The sequence below is a fragment of the Eucyclogobius newberryi genome, unplaced genomic scaffold, assembly GCF_026437365.1.
Source record: "Eucyclogobius newberryi isolate DKJ021-1_F unplaced genomic scaffold, fEucNew1.0.hap1 SCAF_2, whole genome shotgun sequence".
NCBI classification, from domain to species: domain Eukaryota; kingdom Metazoa; phylum Chordata; class Actinopteri; order Gobiiformes; family Gobiidae; genus Eucyclogobius; species Eucyclogobius newberryi.
This window is the reverse complement of record NW_027315834.1, coordinates 38,633,131-38,657,957: the sequence shown is the minus strand read 5'-3', so window position 1 is coordinate 38,657,957 and position 24,827 is coordinate 38,633,131. Positions and strand designations below refer to the sequence as shown.

The 24,827-nt window shown below is 41.0% G+C and overlaps 1 protein-coding gene across 1 annotated transcript in view; it reads left to right on the top strand.

Annotated features, from left to right (window-relative positions):
• mmp17a (matrix metallopeptidase 17a) overlaps positions 1–24,827 on the top strand; it is a 172,693-nt gene that overhangs the window by 81,532 nt on the left and 66,334 nt on the right. The window contains exons 2-3 of the mRNA XM_072455258.1: positions 7,781–7,913; positions 10,515–10,650. Of these exons, the coding sequence (XP_072311359.1) occupies positions 7,781–7,913; positions 10,515–10,650 (269 nt within the window). The remainder of the gene's footprint in view (positions 1–7,780; positions 7,914–10,514; positions 10,651–24,827) is intronic.

Below are 24,827 nucleotides of genomic sequence, written 5' to 3'. Positions count from 1 at the left end.
AGTACACTAGCCGTTCCCATAGAGATTGCATTGTGTTTTGACCTTGGTTATGTCTTGTTCTGGGTAAACTCTGGCCTTGATTCTCTTTTACTACGTTCCTGATCACACCATTCTAACGAGTGCTATTGCTCATGTCCACAGGCGTTCTTCGGTTGGAAATGTTCTGGAGACGCTTGATATTTAATACCGTCAGTCGTAGTCGATCGATGTTTCTCGCTCGGCTTATGGAAATAATACTTGCATTGTCAGTAGGAAATAGGTGCCCGGCCATTGATTACTGCCAGTCTCTTGTATGTATGCTAATCAAAAAGTCATTAAAATCCGACATTTTCAGGATATTTTTGCGATGAAAATGCAGAGGAGCGATGGCAGCACAGCGATGAGGGAAGAATGAAGGGCAGCAGAACAAAACAGACTCGGCTCTAATTGAGGGCTGTGATAATTAACTTGAAATAGGAATTAATCAGACCGTTGGACTGGATTGTATTCATCGGATATCTATGAATAATGTCTGGAAGCTTAATGCTATTAGCAAAGTTATTAGGAATGTGATAAGAAAGTATAATTAAAGCCGCAAGCGGCAATGATCGGCCCTCGCCACGCCGCCGCCGCCACGCCGCAAGAGGACCCAATGGTCCTTTTAGTACTCCTACTGCTGAATCTGTGACGCTGTCACATCTTCTCCCCTTTGTTTTACCATCAAAAAGCAATTTTATTTTGAATTCTTGGCAAAATGTGCGGCTTTGCCGCACAGACACCGTGACTCTTTGAATAAAAATGTGGATAACTTTTGATGGTCCACCCCTGAAGATGAGTCTCACCAAATTTCAGGTTAATAGGGCTAACGCCCTGGGAGGAGTTGGTGGAAGTATAAAGTGTAAACATGTTCTGGCGATTTCCCCATTGGAATAACATGGGAGGTTTTGGTGATCGCTACGGCAAAGCCGTAACAGTTATGACATGGGTCTCATTGACTTTTTTGATGGGGATGCTAAAATTGAGTTTTGTGTCAAATTTCATATAATTTCGCAAAACTAAACATTTAACCTCCATATAAAATCTGTAGGGGGCGCTGTGGCGCCAAATTAATTTATTTCACTTCAAGTAGGTTTAGGGCAAAGAGTTTAACCACAGATTCTAATTTGAAGCAATTCGGACTTTATCTGCGCAAACGGCAGAAATGTTAAAGTTGGGAGATTTCTGAAATTCTAGCTACAGTTTGCGGCTTCGCCGCACAGAGACCGTGACAGGTATCAATGTAATTTGGATAACTTTTGATGTCCCACTCCTCAGTAGCATTTTCACCAAATTTCAGCTTTTTAGGGCCAACGCCCTGGGAGGAGTTCGTAAAAGTAAGACGTTTGGAAAAACTCCCAAGTCATAAATAGCCATTTTTGAACCAATATGGCCAACATTTGGTTGGGCGGACGGCGTTGCCGTAATAATATGTTTTACTTCTCTTGTCACCATCTACCTCTGCGCCAAATTTCATGATTCTACAATAAGATTTTTTTTGGGTCATTTTCTATCTTAATGCATTTTTGGTTCATTTGAGGGCGCTGACACGCCATTTTTTAAATTTTAGAAAAGGGAGATAGCCAGAATGTAAGGAGGCACGATTTTTAGAGGTGTGTAAATTTTTGTGACTTTTTGTCAATGTTCACTGGGTGAAAAATAGGGGGGTTGGTCCCGAGAAGAAGAAGAAGAAGAAAGAATTAAAGCCGCAAGCGGCATCCAACGGCCCTCGCGGGCCGCCGGCCTTCCGACTCTGCTCTCTGCATTTTACAGAGATGGCGCTAACGCAATTGTCTAAGAACTAAGACAGTGACACATTGGACATGTACAATGCTGTGCTTAACCAGTGCAAATGAACACAAATGTCGGTCAAATGTGCAGCTCCAGCGCACAGAGACCGTGACACTTGGAATAAAAATATGGATAACTTTTGATGCCCCGCTTGTGTAGATGATTCTCCCCAAATATGAACTTGATCGGATAATCGCCCTAGGAGGAGTTTGTTAAAGTGTGAAGTGTAAAAATGTGGTCATTTTAGAGATTTTGCGGTTTCCCCATAGGGATAACATGGGATGTTTCTGTCATCGCTACGGCTACGCTTTACCAAATATGACTTTGGCTCCCATACTTTTATTTTGGGGATGGCAAATGAGAATTGTGTGCAAAATGTCATGTCATTTGGAAAAACTCTTGTTTATAGGCCACTCTGAAGGCCAAATAGTCCAAATTCTGCGAAAAGTTTGCGGCTCAGCTGCACAGAGACCGTAAATGTTATCCATAAAATTTGAATAACTTTTGATGCCCCACTTGTCTAGAGGAGGTACACCGATTTTGAGATTGGTGAGCCAAACGCACTAGGAGGAGTTGGTTAAAGTGTGAAGCGTAAATGTGAACATTTCAAGGATTTGGCGTTTTTCCCATTTGTGACAGTATATTTGCAGCTCCACGGCACAGAGACCGTACCACTTAAAATCAAAATATGGATAACTTTTGATGCCCCGTTTGTGTAGATGATTTTCCCCAAATATGAGCTTGATCGGGCAATCGCCCTAGGAGGAGTTCGTTAAAGTGTGAAGCGTAAAAATGTGGTCATTTTAGAGATTTCGCTGTTTTCCCATTTCTGACATATATTTGCGGGTCCGCTACACAGCGACCGTAGCACTTAGAATCAAAATATGGATACGTTTTGATGCCCCGCTTGTGTAGATGATATTCTCCAAATATGAACTTGATCGGACAATCGCCCTAGGAGGAGTTCGTTAAAGTGTGAAGCGTAAAAATGTGGTGATTTGAGCGATTCAACGATTTTCCCATAAGGATAACATGGGATGTTTCTGTCATCGCTACGGTTACGCCGTACAAAATATGACTTTGGCTCTCATACTTTCATGATCAGGATGGCAAATTAGAATTTTGTTCAAAATATCATGTCATTTGGAAAAACTCTATTGCTTATAGGCCACTCTGAAGGCCAAATAGTCAGAATTCTGGGAAACGTTTGCGGCTCCCAGAATAAAGGAAACATGTGAATGTAAACTATATTTTTGTCTGCTTGTCCACGGAAAATGACAAGTCATATCAATCAACTGTGGATAATATTCATATATTTTTGTTTAATTACTTTAAACTGCAATGTTATGGTATTGTAGTTGTTTGAACAAGTATATCATGGCAATACAATGGGACACTGGCTGCGGTATATGCACTCTCAAAACCCGATTATTACCAGATTTTGGAGTTGTAAGATTATACAACTGATGTAAACAGCAACATCTGATGCAAGTAAACACATTTCTTTCTGATCATGGTCCCTCTGGTCAGATTTTGCAGAGTGAATGTCATATAAATAATCTGAAAAGTCCAGAAATCAGATAAAAAATAATAGGACTTTTCACACATTAAAACACTGAATTGGAATCAGAAAAGGTAATATTGCCATTGAAAAAATTTGACAAACAAAATTCACAAACTAGGAACTTGCTTTGGTGGTAACATAAAACACCGTGCTGAGATCACCAAGCTTCAAATCAAAATGTTGTTAATATTTTTTTCCTTTTGCTGATAGACTAATTAGGCCCGAGCGCCACAAGCTGGCGAGAGGCCTATTAGTCTCGTAAGGCCGTGCGAAGCACGGCTGCGAAAGTGCGCACATAGTGCGCACGAAATCGAGCGCGAAGCGCTCGCCCACTTCCAAACACTCACTAACGCACTCCTCCACTCATGCACGCCCCGTGCATACTAATTAGTTGTAGGAAAATGGAACATTACCGTTGTAAACGGGCGAAGCCCGTGCAAAAGTTCGCACTAAACGAGCACTTTACATGTTATTACTGTATAGAGGGCCAAAAACACAAAGTGGACGGAGCCCATTCACTCATTGTTTACTATTTCTGTCATAGTAGGAGTAAGTATGCATGATCCATGCCTTCGGCATGGGCTAGTTCACTGAACTTGCCAGGGGCGACGGGGTACCAAACATGCGGGCTGCGCCCGCATGTTTGGTCAGACAGTTGCAACGCTGCCTTCGGCAGCGTTGCGGGAGCAATAGGCCCTCCGCCCTGCTTGGGGCTCGGGCCTAATAATATTCAGATGCGAAAACAATGTTTCCCATTTTTCAAATATCATAAACTATACATTTTCGGAACGCACTCGCGCTTTCCTACCTCATGGTGTGGGTCCCTGGTCACTGACGGGTACTTTCGATAATTTTGAGTGGGCTCCGCCCACTTTGTGTTTTTGGCCCTCTATACAGTAATAACATGTAAAGTGCTCGTTTAGTGCGAACTTTTGCACGGGCTTCGCCCGTTTACAACGGTAATGTTCCATTTTCCTACAACTAATTAGTATGCACGGGGCGTGCATGAGTGGAGGAGTGCGTTAGTGAGTGTTTGGAAGTGGGCGAGCGCTTCGCGCTCGATTTCGTGCGCACTATGTGCGCACTTTCGCAGCCGTGCTTCGCACGGCCTTACGAGACTAATAGGCCTCTCGCCAGCTTGTGGCGCTCGGGCCTAATTAGTCTATCAGCAAAAGGAAAAAAATATTAACAACATTTTGATTTGAAGCTTGGTGATCTCAGCACGGTGTTTTATGTTACCACCAAAGCAAGTTCCTAGTTTGTGAATTTTGTTTGTCAAATTTTTTCAATGGCAATATTACCTTTTCTGATTCCAATTCAGTGTTTTAATGTGTGAAAAGTCCTATTATTTTTTATCTGATTTCTGGACTTTTCAGATTATTTATATGACATTCACTCTGCAAAATCTGACCAGAGGGACCATGATCAGAAAGAAATGTGTTTACTTGCATCAGATGTTGCTGTTTACATCAGTTGTATAATCTTACAACTCCAAAATCTGGTAATAATCGGGTTTTGAGAGTGCATATACCGCAGCCAGTGTCCCATTGTATTGCCATGATATACTTGTTCAAACAACTACAATACCATAACATTGCAGTTTAAAGTAATTAAACAAAAATATATGAATATTATCCACAGTTGATTGATATGACTTGTCATTTTCCGTGGACAAGCAGACAAAAATATAGTTTACATTCACATGTTTCCTTTATTGAAAAGGTGCTAAACCCTTTTTCATCAAAATGCAATTCATTAAAGCACAAGAACATTCTAACTTCTTAAATTGAACTGATAAATAGTCCATTTTAGAGGTAGACCCTTAGTGGCTGATGGTTCCCTGAGCATTTGTACTGTCTGCTTTTTCCAAGAAACGCCACTACAATCTCTAATGGAAAATGGAAGACAAATAAAAAAGACAGAAAATGCTTGTGTCCTCATACGGCTGAATATTGTTGAATACAAGACTAATTGTGCCACTTCATCATTGAACAGTAAATGTGTAATTTAAATATTGTGGTGTGACATTTTGATTTATTGCCGTAATTAGCAGAACATATTAACATACTATTCATAATAGGAGGGCATCAGATCTGCAGCACTACATATGGAGCATTCAATAAGTAATTTGTCCTGGTTAGTTACTGAAGAGGACATCCCTTCTGTGAATAAGATAAGAGAACAATAGGGAAATTCAAGTGTTGCAACGCACACTCCAGCAGGAGAATAGATGCATGTAATAAAACAAGATAAATGTAAATTAGTGTTAAATCTAACACAATGTGCAGCTAGAGCAAAAAATAAAACAGAAAAACTCTCAATAAGTGGTCAGAATATATCCCCCAGAAATAGCAGTTAAAGTGACTTCAGTAAGGACAGCATGAGAGTGAAGAATATGACAGTATTTCACATGAAGAGTGAATGACATGTTTTGGTCTAACAGTGTTTGTTATCAAGTCTGACAGCAGCAGGAAGGAAAGACCTGTGAAACCTTTCCTTCACACAGCGAGGGTGGATCAGTCTCTCACTGAAGCTGCTCTCCAGAGCGGACAGAGTGTCCTGCAGGGGGCGACACTCATGGTCCAGCATAGATGTGAATCTAGCCAGGACCCTCCTGTCCCCCACCTCCTGCACCGAGTCCAGAGCACAGCCCAGGACGGAGCTGGACTTCTTGATGACTCTGTCCAGCTTCCTCCTCTCCCTCTCTGTGATGCTGCTGCTCCAGCAGGCCACACCGTACAGGAGCTGATGCCACCACAGAGTCGTAGAAGGTCTTCAGGAGTGGCCCTGTCACTCCAAAAGACCTGAGTCTCCTCAGGAGGTAGAGCTGACTCTGGCTCTTCCTGTACAGTGCGTCTGTGTTGTGAGTCCAGTCCAGTTTGTGGTTCAGATGAACACCCAGGTACTTGTATGGACTCAATGTCCCTTCCTTGGATGAGACTTATTTGACAACCCATATAAGACCTATTTAAAATAGTTTGTATTTATTGTAATTTCTGCATGTTACAATGGCAATATCACAAGCCATTCCTATTTGCCGTTTCAAACAACCGTCCAATTAAACCTCAAGATTTAAATTTGGAATAGTTAGTCGGCTATTTATGAGTACTACTTTTTGACTGCAACAGCAAAACCATCAGCAATTCTCATCCGCTCCTTCTCCCCCTCACCACTTTCTGTGTATTATTGATACCTCTGACATGGTTTTTGCCTCAAAATGTATTCCTTTTATACATCCTCTTAGTTTGCTCACGCTCATCTAAATACATGTGTTTTTATTGCTCAAAATACCTTTAATAAAACAATAAAAACAGAAGAATACCACAAATCATCATGAATGCCACATGATGATTTAGTTAGTTCACAAACTCTTGAGAATCCATCTTGTTTGCAGTCCGCACCAGTGGTTTAACGGGACATTCAGGGCATTTAGGGCCAACAGGTGGGACTGGAACCATCATTTAACAGCATTGTAGTTTGGGCAGAAATAAAAATAATAATAATTAAAAACATGGCGGCACCGATAGCTGTACTTCGGCCTATTTTGGGAGGAATACAGACTTTTATTTTTCAAAAACACGCACACAATGACACTTTGTACATTTATGGATGAACACTGGATTTAACGCAATTTAGATTTTTCTGCTTCTTCCGCTGTTGTGACACTTCAACCAGTCAGTGTAAAGTATTTTTTAATGTCCTGAATGCTTTCGGCGATAGACTTTCCAGATTGATTCATGTGAAGAATTCACAGTGAGACACAGATCAATCTGGCATGAATCAATCTGGCATGAGCCAGTGCATTGTGCCTCTGCTGAGAGGGTGATCGGCTGCAGACTTCCATCTCTGCAGGACCTGTACGTCTCCAAGGCTCTGGGACGAGCAGGTCGGATCACAGCCGACCCTTCTCACCCTGGACACGGACTATATGAGCCACTCCCTCAGGCAGGAGGCCACTCCCCTCAAGCAGGGGGCTATGGTCCATCCGGACCAGAACCAAAGAAAGTTCCTAGTTTGTGAATTCTGTTCACTGACAATGGCAATTAACCCTATTCTGATTCTGATGCCTTTTAATAAGTCCTAAAAATGTATTTCATGCAACTACCAGACCATATTTTATTATCATCTATCTAAATCCTATTTTTGTGCTATATTTCCACTACTATTTTATTTAGTAATTTTCCCTTTAAATTGTGAATGTCAAATATTTCTATAAATGTTTCGTAATGTCGTTGTTATTTGAATTGTCAGTAAGGATGTTTACGATACAGTAAGTCAAAGAAAGTATCATTCTAGTATCATGTGCCTTTTTAATAACAGTCAGCATGAACAGCTGTACGTTTCTTAGCGGCTTTGGAATAGTCCCTGAAATTGTTTGTCTGACCTCTGCCCTCTGCGTCTCCGTTTCAGGACTGGCTAAGTAAGTTCGGTTACCTCCCGCCCCCCGACCCGACGACTGGACAGCTTCAGACCAAGGAAGCGCTGACCAAAGCCATCAAAGCCATGCAGAAGTTCGGCGGACTCAAAGAGACCGGAGAGTTTGGTATGTCGAGTCAAAAGTGGATAAAAGTCCTGTGAAAAGTGTGTCTTTGCGGCTCATGTATCTGTTTTGGTGTGGAGCAGCACTCTATATTGATGGAGGAATATCCAATATGTTCTAACCTTTCTTTGAGTGCGAGCACTAATCCATCCGAAAGTTCATATGTGTTGCATGTTTCCATTGAAACATAAAAAATCATTAAATCTTATTGATGACATTCACTTAGCAATTTGCAGCTATAGTTTAGGCAAATAGACCCAACTGGGCATTTTACATAACTTCTTCATTATTTTTTCCTTGCACAAATGTAATCATCTTTAGTGACTTGTATATAATTACCTTTCATGCGTCTAATTAATTATTTAATCCTTCCAAAAAGCGACACAATTAAAAACCAACAAGTCAATGGAAAATCCCACTTGTTTTCCCTGACTTGCTTGTTCATAATGCTGTATAACATGGTATATTCAATTGGAAATAGAGCAAACCTGTTGAGCCTCGAACTATTCCACGAAATGTATTTCTGCCTAGATTTAGTACTCTTGCCAATAATGATAAAAACCAGTATATACATTGAAAGAGTTTGCTCAATACATTCTTTGTTCAGTGTGCCAGCTAGATAACACACCCTGAAGCGTTTTTGGAGTTATTGTGTCTTGGGGCATGAATCCACTTAAAGATGCATTGCTTAACTTTCTGCTAGTCCCTATCTATGGGTTTCAGGCATAAAGATTCCCTCCACATTTGACAGATTTGGCATGACAACGAAGGGACGTTGTCATAGGAATAGCATGCTTCAAATCAACATATATCTTTTGAATAGAGAAAGGTCCTCAAAAAATCCTGAAACCGATACATTGCTTTGCCTAGAATGTTCTACAGTATGGCTTTAAACTGATCCATCTCCATGGAGAAAAGCAGACATTGCCACATTGCCAGGTCAGATCTGTGGAAAGGCAACGCTGCTCAACGTAAGAATGCATGTTTTCAAGATATTTTTCATTAGCAAAGACTTAATAAATGCTATAGAATAAACCTAAATGTTTAATACCATACTGTGGAACTTTCTCAGCTAGGGATGTCTAGATTGTTTGGGTCCAAAAAAGTAGTTGCCACAATTTTAGAAACAAAATTGAGTCTTTTTAATTAAGTCTGTTTTTGTATGGCTGTTTTACTCATTACTCTGTTTTACATTTCATCTCAAAATGTCATTCAGTGGAGTTTCAGATTTTTGAAGCTGATCACAAACTTGAGGAACATGTTAGAGTTTAGACCAGGGATGGGCAATTATTTTCCTCTGAGGGCCATATTTGAATCCAGGCAAGTAGCGGAGGGCCGGCCCACGATCATTGGTGTGAAAAAGAAAAATCCCAAAAATTAAATATCAAATGAAATAGGCTATTGAATCTATTATTTAATTAATTCCACGTCAAATTTATTAAATATACAAATGCAGACAGATGCCTGAGGGCAAAAAAAAAAAAAAATATATATATATATATATATATTTTTTTTTAATATTACTTGGACAAGCTTGGCGGGCCAGATTGAAAGGCCCGGCGGGCCGGATGTGTAGTTTGCCCACCCCTGGTCTAGACAATGGGAGAGAAAGAACGATAACTAAAGATTTCACTGCTGTCTGGTCATAATCTCGGTACTCGTGAAGAATCGTGGTGTTTTCCCTCACAATAATCGCACACTACAAATCACAGCAAAGCAATAACATCTCTGTGGAAACAAAATGACGGACCCCACCACCAGAAAGGTTACGCGGCGCACCTTTGAGCATTTAAGAACACCTCAGCATTTTTATCCAACCTTAAATGTCTGATTCGCAGTAAGCTCCATTGACCATGTGAAGGATCCCGGCTGTGTTTGAGTGAAAGTAATATCCTCGTAATGTCATAATGTGTAAGCAGTGCAAAGACACAGGAGTGTGTGTTAACCGCTGTAATTTATGGATGCAGAGGTGCCCAGGGCTGTAGAGTGTGAAGTATGAAATAGGGTGTGATTTATTATTTAAAGGGGCTCTCCTCCCTCCACGTACCTATGCATAATATCAGAGCTCTGTGTGTGTAAATCATATCTGCTGTTGACCTCTGCTGTACATTCATGCGGCTGTGCGTGTGCTGCTCGGTTTATGGCTGTCCGTACCATTACATTACATTCAAACCCTGTATTTCACCTTGCATTGCTAAAAGGCCTAAAAACCTTTCCAGATGAAACATTGTACGAATAAGTTATGCATTTGTGTGTCAAGGTCGTACCGAGGAGGGTTTTTTTCTCCTCATAATCATAATTTATCCATCATTTATGAGGTGATAGACTTCATATTAGCAAGTTTGAGGTCAGTGGTTCAATGATTAGCTTTGAAAGCATAATATACATTCATGAACGAACAGTTGTAGTAGAGCAGTGGAATACTATGGCTTTGCAGATGGCTAAAGATGTGTATTTACTGTACCTTCTTTATATACGTTGTGCTCATACTGGATTAAATAAAGACTTGCATTTGAATCTAGTTATTTTCTTGTGATAGAGTTGCATCTTTTTTTTCTTTTCTTTTTTTGTGTGGTTAAAGCATCTCTTGTTCCTTTTTTGTAGACCAAGCCACCTTGGGACTGATGAAGACACCCAGATGTTCTCTGCCCGATATGTCTGAGGCAGAAGGGACCCGGAGCCGCACCAAACGCAGCCCGAGCCCTCAAAACAAGTGGAACAAGAGGCACTTGTCCTGGAGGTCAGAACCTTTCTTCACTGTGTACCACTCTACAAACATCACTTTTCTTTTTCTCCATTGGAACAGCCAATAATTGCATTGACGCGAAACCTGCTAGCAATAGATTGTAAAGGTGAATTTGAGTAATGCGATCTGACCAAAAAACCTGAAGACAAAACACGAGCAACAAGATTCAAGTTTGACTTGTTTTTTTTTAATCACCCAGGTAAAAACCAGACATTCAAAATGTCTTTCTGATGAACTGGAGCACTGCCCTGAATGGTCCGCCCAGTGAATCACACATCCTCGGCCTTAGAAATCACAACGTTTATTGTAGAGCTGCACAGTCTGACATTAGAGCTGGTGATGGGGTTTTGGTAGCAAGAGTCTTCCTGCTGTTGCTCAGCAACGGCATCAGCAATCCAGCTCTTTTCTGTTGTTCTGACTCTAATGACCAAGGACATCAGCCACTGCTATAGCAGAAACTCTTTGGAATTTCCATCCTCTTCAATTAAAAGTGCTTCTTTACGAACATGACGTCCAGAATCGGTGCACAATAACAATTTGAGCCATTACATCGAAAGTGCTCTGAAAATATCTCCAGTTTTTCTCTGGTTCTACTGCGCAGCAAAAACAAAACCTCAGCCAAACCTCTCCATTTTATTTATATTTCCCTTGTTCTGTATAAGAAAATGTTACTGACATGTTTCCATTCAAGGCTGCTACTGATGCAAAAAAGCCACATATTTATATATAAATGCAAAAAATAATAATAATATAATTATTATTAAGAATAATTGTTGTCAGAGGAGATTCCCTGACTCAGAGGGCTGATGACACAGATCCCTGAGTGCAGTCATCAGTCTGTGATGTGGGCTTAGTGATGGACAGTGCTGGACTTGAGCCGACATATGGTGGACAGTGCTGATTCACACACGCATCAGGATCATACAACTTCAGACAATAATCCACTGCCTGTCATCCACTAACTCAGGGATGTTTGTGGTATAGGCAGAACTCATGTGCAATGTTTAATCTCTTGTATTTTGAGGGGGGGAAAGGAAGTTTGTGGTTCAAATTATGAGGCGTGAGTGATTTAAACATTTATTATTATAAAGCTTAGTACAATGTGTTGTTACTATTGTCTCACAGATTAAATAAATTCACATATTTCAGTACCAGTGATGATTTTCTTGCAGTTTGCAAAATAAACGGTAGTGGTGTAGACTAGTTTAACCTTTCTCCCTCAAACCAGACAATTTGTGATTCAAACCTTGAGCTGTGATCTATATTTTTCCCATACTGAATTTCATCTTACTTTTCAGTGAAGTTTGTTTTGCATGTTCAAATAACTAATGTAAAGAACATCAGGTGTCACTGAATAGTTCTGTTTATTCCTGAAGTGGTTCAAGTGCAAAGTAAATACAGACCACTCCATACTTAATGAAAGCTTTTGACTTGAAAATCGTGCCTTGTGCTCCGTTTGGTGCATTTGATTGTAAATGTCAGATGGATTGAAGCCTGAAGCAGCTGCCAGGCCTGTGCTCCCTGGAGGAAGAGCCGCTGGTGCCTCCTCCTGTCGCTCCTTCACGCCCCACAACATTTAGATGAGGTCGACTCCTGCTTAACTTGTTCGGATAGCAGCACTTCTGAATATAGATGGCTTATTCCGATGAACAATTTGGAGGATTTCCATTCTGTTGTGGAAGTGGCAATGAAATATGCATCCAAAGACAAATTCTGTATTTCAGTAACTCAAACTTTTGAATATAATTTAATTCTTCTATCCAATATTTATTGATTTGTCTTTGGTCATGTGCTGCTTAGGTCGGGTAGACACTTGCCCATTTCATTGACCATGGTTTTAACTGTAGAAATATACATGATTTGTTGACAAAATCAACCTAAAATACCACACTTTTATTAATGGTTTATTTTGTTGTGTCCGTCATTCTGTCAATCTCTGACCTAAAAATAACACTTGCATTATCTATTTTATTTGTAATAAAGCAAAAGTGCTGTTAACACGCTTGTTGTTGTCAGCTTTACCTTAACAGCAAAACTCACTCTGGGCTCAGAGTTGTGAAAAGTGCTGTAATCACAGTGAATAATTGGGATGTTAGGAATGCATGAGGTAACAAGTCGTTTAAAATAAACTAGTTCTGTTTCCCCACCTTTTTAGACAGTGAAAATCAGGTACAGCACCTTCAAGCCTCCATTTGGTACTCAAGAGATTTGTGTGTTCCAAGTATGACCGGACTGAACCAACCGATATAAGCCGACCGATATATCGGTCAGCCGATATGGCTGATATTCCACCTGGACATGTTATACTTAGTTTTAAAGCGTATACTCTCTAGAATATCCAATTTACTGACAGATTATTAATTATTAATGCCCCAATATTAAGTGCAGCTCCGTGTTTGTGTGCTGTAGTTTGTTTGTGTGTCTGTGATGTCGTAGTGCAGCTGGAAGCAGCTCCAGAGTGACACTGCTGTTTGTGTGCTCTCTGAACATTCAGCTACAAACTCAAGAATAAAAGTGAACTTCAGCACAGATCACATCAGTGACATGGTCGGCATTTCCGCATATTAATTACTGCTGGGCAAACGAATATTAATTGGGCTAATTTGCACTTTTAGGCCTGTGAATTCACTGCTTGTAGTAGTAGAAGTAGAAGTTGTGCATTAAATACTTTCAGCCTTTTTTCACTGACACAGCCAGACACACTTTTTATAAACTTAGCTTATATAAACTGCCAATAAACTATGTATTTTTTTTCCATTACTAAATATACTGGCACCTCAAACCACCTTTTATTTTGGTATCCATATAAATCCATATCAGTCGAGCCCTAGTTCCAAGAGTAGTTATCGTCACTGCATTTATACTTTATACCGGCTGTGTTCTATTCAAATGTGAGTGCTGCCCGGTGGTTGAGAATGCCAGGCTCCACATGCAGCCGGTCGCAGTGTCGTGAGTTTGAATCCCGGCAATGTACTGCATGTCCTCCCTTCTCTCTCATCCCCCAGTTCACGCCCCCATTTCCCAGTCTTATAAAGCCTATGGGCCAAAAATCTTTAAAAAGATCAAAATAAACTTGCATCAGAAGGCATCCAAGTCTGTTAATGAGTTGACCAAACTGGAAGAAATATAACAACAAACACGGATTCCTTTGTTGAGTTGAACCATGTGAGAGAAACGTTGATTCGTTTTGCTGCTCGTCCTATTCACTTTTCAAAAAGCTGACTTCCCACTGTTGCGCTGCATTCACTACTGCCCCTAGTGGTTAGTTTTGTTGCTACGTATCCACAGACTCACAGGAGACGGACCAAATGATGGCCAGAGCGAGACAGAGGACAGACTGAAGCCTCCATGTGTGTCCGTATGCATCTTGAGTGTAGAAGACAGTGACACATCACAACGGCAAAACAAATACCTGGTGATGGCTTTGCTTGTCAATAGTTGAGGAGAAAAACGACACTGAGACATTTTGACACCACAGAAACAAGTTAAAAGCCTTGAAAAGTGCCAAAACCCTGAGGTGCAGTTGTAGCACACTAAAGGCGTTCCAAGACTCTGGTTTCCATGGCTACTTTTGATGCTCCAGACATCTTATATTCTCCACTTTTATATCTACAATCCTTGCGACTGCACAATCAATGTGTTTTTTGGAGTGTGTTATGATAAAAGTTCTGGTGGTGCTTTAGATGAGCGTCGCTGTTTGTCATGACAGGTCGCTGGTGCTCTGTCACAGGACTGCATTGTGTTGCAGACGGCAGGAATGGAGGCCAGCAGACAGGCGGGAGGTGTAATACCTCACCTAATGCTTTCAGAATACAGGGGAGTGTCAAAAATAAAGTGGCAGGTGTACACACTGAGAATGAAAAAGCAGTGGAAACAATGGGGAGCTTTGTGATGAAATCTGCAGTGCTTTTGAGTGGATAAGCCAAAGTATTCACATTGAATTATATAGAAAGTCAAAGTGTAAGTAAGTAGTTGGTGCTTGTACTCGATATCTAGAAGGGGCCCGTGTTTGTATTAATGATGTGATGTTCACGATTGGATTGGCCCCTTATCCAATCCCCTTACCTTATAAAATAAATAGAGTGTTTATTTTACCATTATTATTAGTATTATCTTGTCTTACGCTAGATGTTTTTATTTTATTTTATATTTATTTTTCCCTCCATTCCTTATTAGGAAATGAGAGGTTCTGTCTACAGGAGTTTTTGTTTATAAGAGTTTTGTTTATTAGAGTTCTTCTATTAAGAGTGTTTTTTAAACTTCCTATAAGTTATTTGTCCTTTTCCTCTGTATCTACCTGCGTTGCAACAATGGAATTTCCCCATGTGTGGACAATAAAGGAATATCTTATCTTATCATGATTGGTTCAAATCGGATCTAAACAATTTTTCACAAATTTACCCTGGTCAAAATTAAGAAAAATCAGTTGCATACAACATACATTTGGCATAAAAGCTGTAGTCTGTTTTATTTATTGAGTTTGCACATGCTTTCAACAGGTAAGGTACATGGTATTGTCCCTGTAGGAGGGATATTTGTCCGGATTGTGTGACTTGTTCTCCCTGGATATGTAGGTTTCATGAAAATCTCCTAAGATAAAACATACACTGTCAATACACTAATGCTCAAACACTTCAGTGTTATCCATGCTCAGATCTCGAGCTTCACTGCAGTTTCCCGTGCCTCCTGTTTAGATTCCCAAGTCGCAATGGTAGACAGATGTTTCAAATGCACAAAACAACTGTTCTACTTCTCTTTTACTTCTCATTCCTTCAGATTGGGCTATAGGTTTGTTACATTGTATTTAGCATTTGCCATCATTCTTTGCCTCTTGCCACATTCCTCAAACCCTTAAAGAATGTTTACATGCACATAGTAAGGTATAAGGCAGGTTCTTCCGACAGGACGGACCGCTGTCTCCACCCCTGTCAGGGAGTGATGGGAGGCTGCAGATTTTTGAATACAACATTTGGAGTCGGCTTTGAGCTTCTTCAACAGCAGCTTGAAAGATAACTGTCTGGGGAGATAAGAAAACAGCAGAGCAGTTTTTCCCCTTCTTATAGCTTTTCTGTGCCATTTAATGCAGTATAGCCTGTGGTATTCTCACCAGAGGGGCCTCTGTGCAGCCAGAAAGTAATGTTTGTGTCAATGCTAAATAGGCCAATTTCATGTTTTGATAATAGAGAGTCTCCATGTGTATATAGTCTGTCTATATCTAAAGCTATTAGGCACAATAGTGTTAATAGTGTTACATTTATCCTCTTTTGTGGTCTGCCAGTGTTTATTTTGATAAGACTTCTAGTTCAAGTTTCAGCTTTCATTATAGTCAATCAAATATCTAATATATTTACTGGTTGTTCACTAGAATTATTGTTGTATTGTTTCATGTGACACTGATTTACTCCTTGCTTTTGAGATTATGGTCTGGTTTGGGCCTCTAGACTTTAAAAGGGAGCGCTTGGGTGCGTAGACTCAACTTGTCTCTCCTTTACACTATTTAAAATGTGGCAATTGGCGGCCACTCTTGCAGATGTGTCATTTATTACTTTGAATTTCATTTTTGTCCGCAAAAATATGACATTGACCAAAACGATGAAAGATTGTTTATACAATTTCTACTACTGTTCTTTTTACTCGTCCTTCAATACCAAATGAAAGGGACAACAAAACTCCACCCACACTTGCTTGCTTGGAATAAACTCTTTCTTTTTGAGCACTGCCTGTGTGCGTTATCCAGAGCGTGGTTTGCACTTTAGACTTTCTTTTCATGCCAATTTAATGTTTTGTATAAAGAACATCTAACAATAGTGCTTTCTATGTTCAAAGCATATCTCCATTTATTTATTTTTTCTGCTCAATAACACTCTCGGCAAAGAATATGCTTCAAGTGCAGAGTTATAACTAGTTTGTAAGTTTGATTCCCTATAAACTAAACCAACGTATGTAGACTTACTGATTTTTATGTATGTATTATGCATGTATTATCCTTTTCTTCCTTATCCTATCTGAACTCATCCTTTTGAAGATACATCTGTTGAGTTAATCAAACATAGATTGTCTTCATTTAGAAAATACTTCCAAAACACTGCTCTACATATAAACAAGTGCTTTGATCCCTCCTTAGACAGCACCCGGAGGTCACCAGGTGCATGACCTCTCTGTGACCTCTGCGTGACCTTTCTAAACTAGTTATGAGATTCTTTGAGCTTATAGTGCAGGTGTTTATAGACTGAATTTGACTTGGAGCAAAAAGGTCCTTTGTGCCCCTTGATGAATTATAACTTTAAGTACAATTTGTTCATACAAAATTAAACCCATGTATTAACACAGCTGTTTTTACCTTTCCATAGAAAATTGGTCAATGTGTAACAAAAATTAACATACAGCATAATAGTAAAACTTGACGATATTTCAAAAGAGATTTAAAGTAGACTGCGCGGGCAATGAACTCCTTTCTCATTCTGATTTATGAATACTCAGAGATATCCTTGTGGACTTTCCAGGCAATCAAAGCAGTAACATTTAGATAAAAAGAAGTTAAAAAACCTTTAACCTGATCTACATTCCCCTGATTCTTCTCTCGAACACTTGAAACAGATTTGCTAAAAGCAGGACTGACAGGCTACATCCAGTGGAACAAGCGCAAAATGCTGATCCTGTTTGCTGGCCGGGACAGTGAGAATGCTAAAGCTGCTCGACGTGGAGGAAATGGGGGACATCGGGGCACCAGAGGATTAAAGAAACAGGTCGATAAGAAGGGAAGCTTTTCTCAGGTTCAAAGTCTGGGAACAAAGACCAGGCAGGGAAGAGGCTGTTGAAAGCAAATGACAAAATAGGCCCAAGCTGAGTAGACGTGTTGGAGATGACGAGGCCGTTCTGTTTTAGTTTTTTTATGGTAATAACCTGGTAATCATCACATTTGAAACTTCCTCCTTGTATGATCTGTGTGAAGGGGATTAGATGTGGTTGTGTAATGAATGCACAATGCCCAATTACCCCCTATTCTTGAATTTAAAATATGACACACCCTGTACGGAACACAAAATGCCCAAATTACTATTAATTCCCTCACAAATAATGGGAAAATTGTGTTTGCATCATATCAAAGAATGTTAGAATATGGAATACATAATTTATTATTGACTTGTATGGGTGCAAACCATTACCCAACACGGAGAGAAACCTTGCCTCGGCAGCAGTGAAGAACGGCTCAAATGCCAAGGATAATATTCTCTACAGGGACAAAAATGTTAGTCAAAGATAATTTATTGACCGATATGTCATCAAACCTTTCCTTTTTCTAATGAAATCACTTGCAAAGTCTCTGAATGTGCTTCACAGTCATTATTAATTCACTACTCGACTGTGGCAAGCTACTGCAGCCTGAAATCTGCACAGACGCCACATTCGCACAAGGCAAAGTGGACAAAGTGTCTTGCCCATGGACTCACGTGGACTGACTTAAATAGCTTGTACCCGGTGTTTAGCATGCAATTAAGTAAAATCTGTTTTGCCCCAGTTCAGATATTTAGCAAAAGCATCTGTTCGGGTGAAAATGAGACCACAGCACTTTCTCTGCATCTAATATAGTGTTTTATTCTGTTGCTTGTAGCATGCTAATGTTTGATAGCTTTACCCTGGATGGCAAAACTCTCTCTGGCCTCAGAAAGTTGTGAAAATCTCTTATAAACAAAGAGTTTTAACCTGTTAAAGTTTGTACCTGATAAAAAATCAGGTACAACGCCTTAAAGTTTTGAAAGCGATCGTGCACTGTGGCCAAAGGAGGGTTTAATTGAGTAAGAACCAGTTGATGAGCTTGCAGTTTTGAGCACTTTTAGGGCTATTTTTAAACGGAATGTAATGTGCATGAATCTGTATGTTTGCTTCAGTGCCGTGCCCATCTTCTAACCAGCTTTCCTCGCTTCTGCACCTGTCACACCTGCCCTGATCTGTGCTCTTGGAGAACAGTGTAACCTTCACTGTGGCTCTGATTTCCCCAGGGCTGTGACTGCACATCATTGCCACTTGAATCAACATAGAAATAAGGAACATTTCTGGGCCTTTCCCTGGTTAGCCGTGGCAAAAGGATTAGCTCCGTCTGGCGGCAGGACCAGTTGAGTAGGATGAATCTTGTGTCCTGCAGGCCAGGGGACTTATTGAGGGTTCATTGATAACAAATTATCTGGTGACTTTGTCCCCGCGGCAGCACCTTGTGTGAAATAATCCCTCCCCATCTTCTCTCACTGCACTTCATGCACGGATAGAGCCGGAGAGTCAAGTCTAACGGGACACACTGGCTCATCTTTGAGAGCAGGTCTCTGATGGACTGGACAGTGGCACACATCCAAATATTCAGGCTAAGACACTATATTAACCCCTTTGATTTATTTATTTTATTTGATTTGGGCCATGCAATACCTACAGATGTTTAAGACATAACTTAATATCAGTTTTGAACTTAAAAAATAGTTAAAGGTGGTATGGACAATTTTTTTCAGCAAATTTTTTATCATATTTCCTCATGGCGTGGATAAATCATTTGTCCTGCCACGTATCAATCATAAAACGCACCTATCGCTCACCTGCAGCTGCGTCAGGCTCGTCCCCACGTTTCCGCGTGCCTAAGCGCATGGATCTATCATAATATAGTTCCCTCAGTGTACGGGGCAAAATGAAGACGGAGAAAGACAGTTCGAGCTGACGCAGAAGTGGACAGAAATCTACGGGAGACAAGTGATGTGATACGCTCCGTTGCGCTAATAAACAAACGCACGTGTGCGTTGTATCAGTCCGCACGGGGGAGTGCGCCTGCGTTCTCAAATCGCCGAAAAATCGTCCATACCGCCTTTAAGAATGAATAGACTTAGACAACCTTATTGTTTCTTCTTTTTTTTAACCTCAATTGCCATTGGGTCATTTATTTATTTATTACTTTTTTTCACTTTGAATAAGGTTTCTCAGTAAACAATTTATAAGGCATTAAAAAGTACCACTTATAAGGCATTTACAGATGGCTTAAAATACCATATAAATGTTAAGAAGAAACAAAAACGAGTTAATAAACCATCCACAAAATGTTGCATTATTAATAAGCTGCTTTTGCTTTTGTTATATGCAACAATATATTTTATTGCATGTGGTTTAATTCTTCCAAATGTAAAATCAAGATGAACCAGCTAATGTTATCTTTATCCACTCCCTTTTAATTAAAGGAGCAGTGGTGGTGTGTGTGTGTGACTTTAATGGGATTCATTGATTGTTTCCTGGTTTTGTTCCCATCATATTACCGTGTAGAAACGTGCCTCCTCAGTTTTCATGCATGGTTAGATCTGGAGGAGTCTTAGTCCTTCTGTTATTGCACTGGGACTCTCCAGCTCATCTTGGAGCTAGAATCCCTCATGACTGGAAAGAAGCAGGTGGCACAAATCCAAGATGCGGAAAAGTCAACATCTGCTTTCATAAAGAGTGTACAGACCGCTGACTTTAAAGGTGCACCACGTCCCTTTTCTGGGGGAGCGTTATTATTGCTTTACGCTTTACGCTGCTGCTCGGGTCCTGACCAGAAACAGGAAGTATGATCACATTAGTCCTGTTCTCAGGTCTCTGCACTGGCTCCTGTGGCTCAGAGAATAGACTTTAAAGCAGCTCTGCTTGTGTACAAGTCTCTCCATGGCCTAGCACCAAAGTACATCTCAGACATGTTAGTTCCATATGAACCATCTCGGACTTTGAGGACCTCAGGGACCGGCCTCCTGCTGGTGCCAGAGTCAGGACTAAACATGGACCGGCCTCCTGCTGGTGCCAGAGTCAGGACTAAACATGGACCGGCCTCCTGCTGGTGCCAGAGTCAGGACTAAACATGGACCGGCCTCCTGCTGGTGCCAGAGTCAGGACTAAACATGGACCGGCCTCCTGCTGGTGCCAGAGTCAGGACTAAACATGGGCCGGCCTCCTGCTGGTGCCAGAGTCAGGACTAAACATGGGCCGGCCTCCTGCTGGTGCCAGAGTCAGGACTAAACATGGGCCGGCCTCCTGCTGGTGCCAGAGTCAGGACTAAACATGGACCGGCCTCCTGCTGGTGCCAGAGTCAGGACTAAACATGGACCGGCCTCCTGCTGGTGCCAGAGTCAGGACTAAACATGGACCGGCCTCCTGCTGGTGCCAGAGTCAGGACTAAACATGGACCGGCCTCCTGCTGGTGCCAGAGTCAGGAATAAACATGGACCGGCCTCCTGCTGGTGCCAGAGTCAGGACTAAACATGGACCGGCCTCCTGCTGGTGCCAGAGTCAGGACAAAACATGGACCGGCCTCCTGCTGGTGCCAGAGTCAGGACTAAACATGGACCGACCTCCTGCTGGTGCCAGAGTCAGGACTAAACATGGACCGGCCTCCTGCTGGTGCCAGAGTCAGGACTAAACATGGACCGGCCTCCTGCTGGTGCCAGAGTCAGGACTAAACATGGACCAGCCTCCTGCTGGTGCCAGAGTCAGGACAAAACATGGGGAATCTGCGTTTCAGTTTTATGCAGCTAAAATCTGGAACAGTCTTCCTGAAGAAGTGAGACAGGTTCTACTCTGACAATGTTCAAATCTAAGCTTGTTTAGCTGCGCATACGGCTGAAAGGATTTTTATTTGCACTCTTCTCTTTTATGTGATTTCATTAGTTTAGACAATCAGTTGGACTGATTTAAAAAGGAGTTGGACTCCGAAAACACGTTACCCTTTGTGGCAAGGTGTTTTTTTTTTTTTTTTTTTTTTTTTTTTTTTTTAGTTAATTTTATCGTATTTCTGTTTCTGAAATTTCTTTGTGATTTTAATGATTTTTTTCCTGCTGTGAAGCACTTTGAATTGCCTTGTGTAGGAAATGTGCTCTACAAATAAACTTGCCTTGCCTTTACTTGGAAGCTTCTACAGTATGGGAATTAACCTATCTATCTCCATGGAAACGCACGTGACAAAACAAGGTTAATATAAAATGTATACAGCCCTTTTACATGAAGGAACCGCTCACCCTGTTCACACACACTTTCATACACTAGAGGAACGCAGACATTAGTGCTGAGGCAGAGTCTTGCCCAAGGACACAATGTCAGTGTTCATCTGTGTAAGCTGGGGATGAACCGCCAACCTGTAGCTCAGAGGATTTGACTGCTCTAATGATCAGCAGGATTCAACCTGCAGGATTCAAGCAGGATGGTGTGTATTTTAAGCACAACTAATTCAAGTTGAGTGTTAAAAAAGAGCAGAAGTTTCTAGCATTACGGCAGCATTTAGCCTGTAGCTACCATTAGCATTCTTAGATATTTATACAAATTTGGGCACTTGGAGCATTTTATTCTTCTCCATGTCTTTGTGTCTATATTTGGCACAATTGAACTCCTAAACTCAATCCTTGCTCTTGTAGTTGATGAATGGTGGTGATAGTGGAGCTCCTTCTACATTAAAATGAATGGATTGCTTCCCTCACAAAAGTCTGTCACTGGACTTTCCCTCGGATTCCGACTACTGTGTGTCTATTCTGTGGAACATCCCAGGCAAAGCAGTAACATCTTCATGGAGACAACCCCCCAAGCACGACTCGCATTATGCACTTTCAAGGCCCTTTATCGTGGAATATTTTTCTTTTAAACATATATATTTTTGTCTGTTTTATCTCTTCCATTGTCTTCTTTTTTTCTTCCGCATTTGGCCAACTTGCTGCTGCCAATCACCCGCCTCCAGCTTGCCCTCCTGGCACTTGCGAGTTCGCGCCTGCCTGTCTGTTTGGTCGGCTGAAGCCATCTCTCCACTCGCAGCTCTGCATTTGCATAGCAACGCTGGGAATACAGGTTTTTAGCGGAATTAATATATACAGTGCACAGCCTTTGTCGTTCCAAAGCGCTCTCATCGCTCAGCTCCTGCCAAGAAACAGATGCTTCTTCATTTGAGTTATTACGGGAGACTATTTGTTGATTTCAGATTTAGAACCCTTTCCCATATGGCAAATTCTGTCAATATAGCCTTTGTATAGATGGGGTTGATAGATTTTCTTCAACACCCATCTGGCTCAGGAGTCTCTGGTGTAATATTTACTCATAACTTTCAACCATGGCCTAATGTATTGAAATATAAGGTAATTTTCTCTTTGCAACTTGATTTCTAGATGTTAGCATTCAGCTATTGAAACCAATTGTTCTCAAGTCGTTAGTTGACATGCTTTGACACTCTTGAGCACAGGCTGTTTGTGTCTCTTCTGTCTTTGTTTAGCTTTGTTTAGCTGCAGTGAAACTCCATTTATAAGAATGTACGAAGGAGGGAAAAGGCAATGAACTGTGGGGAAGCCATTAAAAAGAACAGGAAAATAGTGAATGCAGAAATAGTGTTACAGCATTATCTATAATATACTGAAGTATTATAACCACTTCATACTCTTCTGTGTGGTATTATATAATAAAGCTAAGAGATGCCCTTCCACTTTTCATCCACACTATGAAGGTTGGTGCAGTAAAGGGGAGTCACGGACATTCAGAATCAATACAATTTGGCATTTTGAGAATTGTAATGCTTGATTTTATTTATAATGTATTGTAGTATAGGAATAACAATATAACCTTTAAGAGCAGGAGTGATTTATCATAAGATATGTGACCTGACAACTCCTTCCTTCTTTTTGTTTTAAACTTTTCACCCTTTAGAGCTGAGGGCACCTGGAATCAAACTAGGGACATCTTGATTACAGGGCAACTGCTCTGCCAATGAGCCATACACAAAGCTACACAAAATGGGAAAGTTGCTTTGTAGTTAAAGGTCTTCTATCTATAGCTATACCTGCCTGTCTCCATGGAGTTGTTTTTGCTTTGTCTTGAATGTTTTTAACGCTCAAACGTGCATTCTTAAGGCCGACACTCACCGGAGCAAAATGCAGTGCTGCGCAAGTCACGAATAGACAAACTGAACACTACACATCACGGCTCCTACAAAGGGCTTTAAAACAACTCTTGAGATGTTCATTGCAGAGGTTTTTTCTGCAGACTACTAACAAAATGAGAGACATAGTACAAGGCTGTGAGAGGCAGGGAAATGCGCTGATTTGAGCAGGTTATTGGTGAGAGACAAGCGTTTTCTGTGAACAGAGACAAGAGAGAACAGACCTGCCTGTACTTACTGCAGAAGTAAGAAACCGTGAGCAGTCACGGATCTCACATGGCCTGATGCCATCACCTGCTTGTCTCCATGGAGATAAGCAAGTTTACCGTAATGTCATTATCTGGAACATCACTGGAAAAGCAATAACATAGAGCTAGGTTAAGATTAAGGTGCACTTTATTGTTCCCGTAGGGGAATTCTTCTTCTGCATGTGACCCACCCTTCATTGCCTGTCAGGAGCAGTCACGTCCAGGAGCATCTCCAGGCTTGGTCAAGACCTTAGGCGGAAGATTTTTGCATAGTGTTGTGTTTTTCACTTCCCCACCATGCCAATGTATGAAAGTCTGAATGTACTGAAGGAACCATGCCCCAAATTACAGAAAGCTGAATGCAAATTAGGCCGCGGTTATTTTATTACTTGGTTTACGGATCCGCCGCACTTAGATTATTGATTTCTACAATATAAATAAAATAAATTATTCTCAATTTTTTTTAATAAAGTACCTCCGACAAATCCTGCGGGAGTCTCTGACGGAGCAGGTCTGTCCCTGTGCGTGGTCCCGGGAGAGCATGTGAAGACGTGCTCGCCCGTTTCCCTGTCTGCATCGCCGCGCTAACTCCCTTATATCGCAAAGACACATTTTTAAACCGTTTACCACATTTTCTCCAGCGCTTTTTGCCGTGACTAAGGCTGCACACTTAGCAGCGTCAGTTCTACCAATGCAAAACACACTAAATCTACTTTTACACTCACCTGTCCCCCCCCCCCCCGGTGCGTTTGGGGAAACCCGGAAGAACCAATCTTTTGAAATTGAAATTATATTTATATTTCGCCTGCCTGTTCAATATATTTCATTTAAAAATCCGTAAACCAAGTAATAAAATAACTGCGGCCTTACATAAGAAAATTGGAAGGAAAGATCTGCTCCTGCAACAGAGGACTTTACATGATCTGCGTAGCATGTAACACCTGCTGTTATAAAGCTACGCTGAGCATAAACTTCTAAATCATTCCGTTCCTTCAAACTTAAGAGCATATCATCAG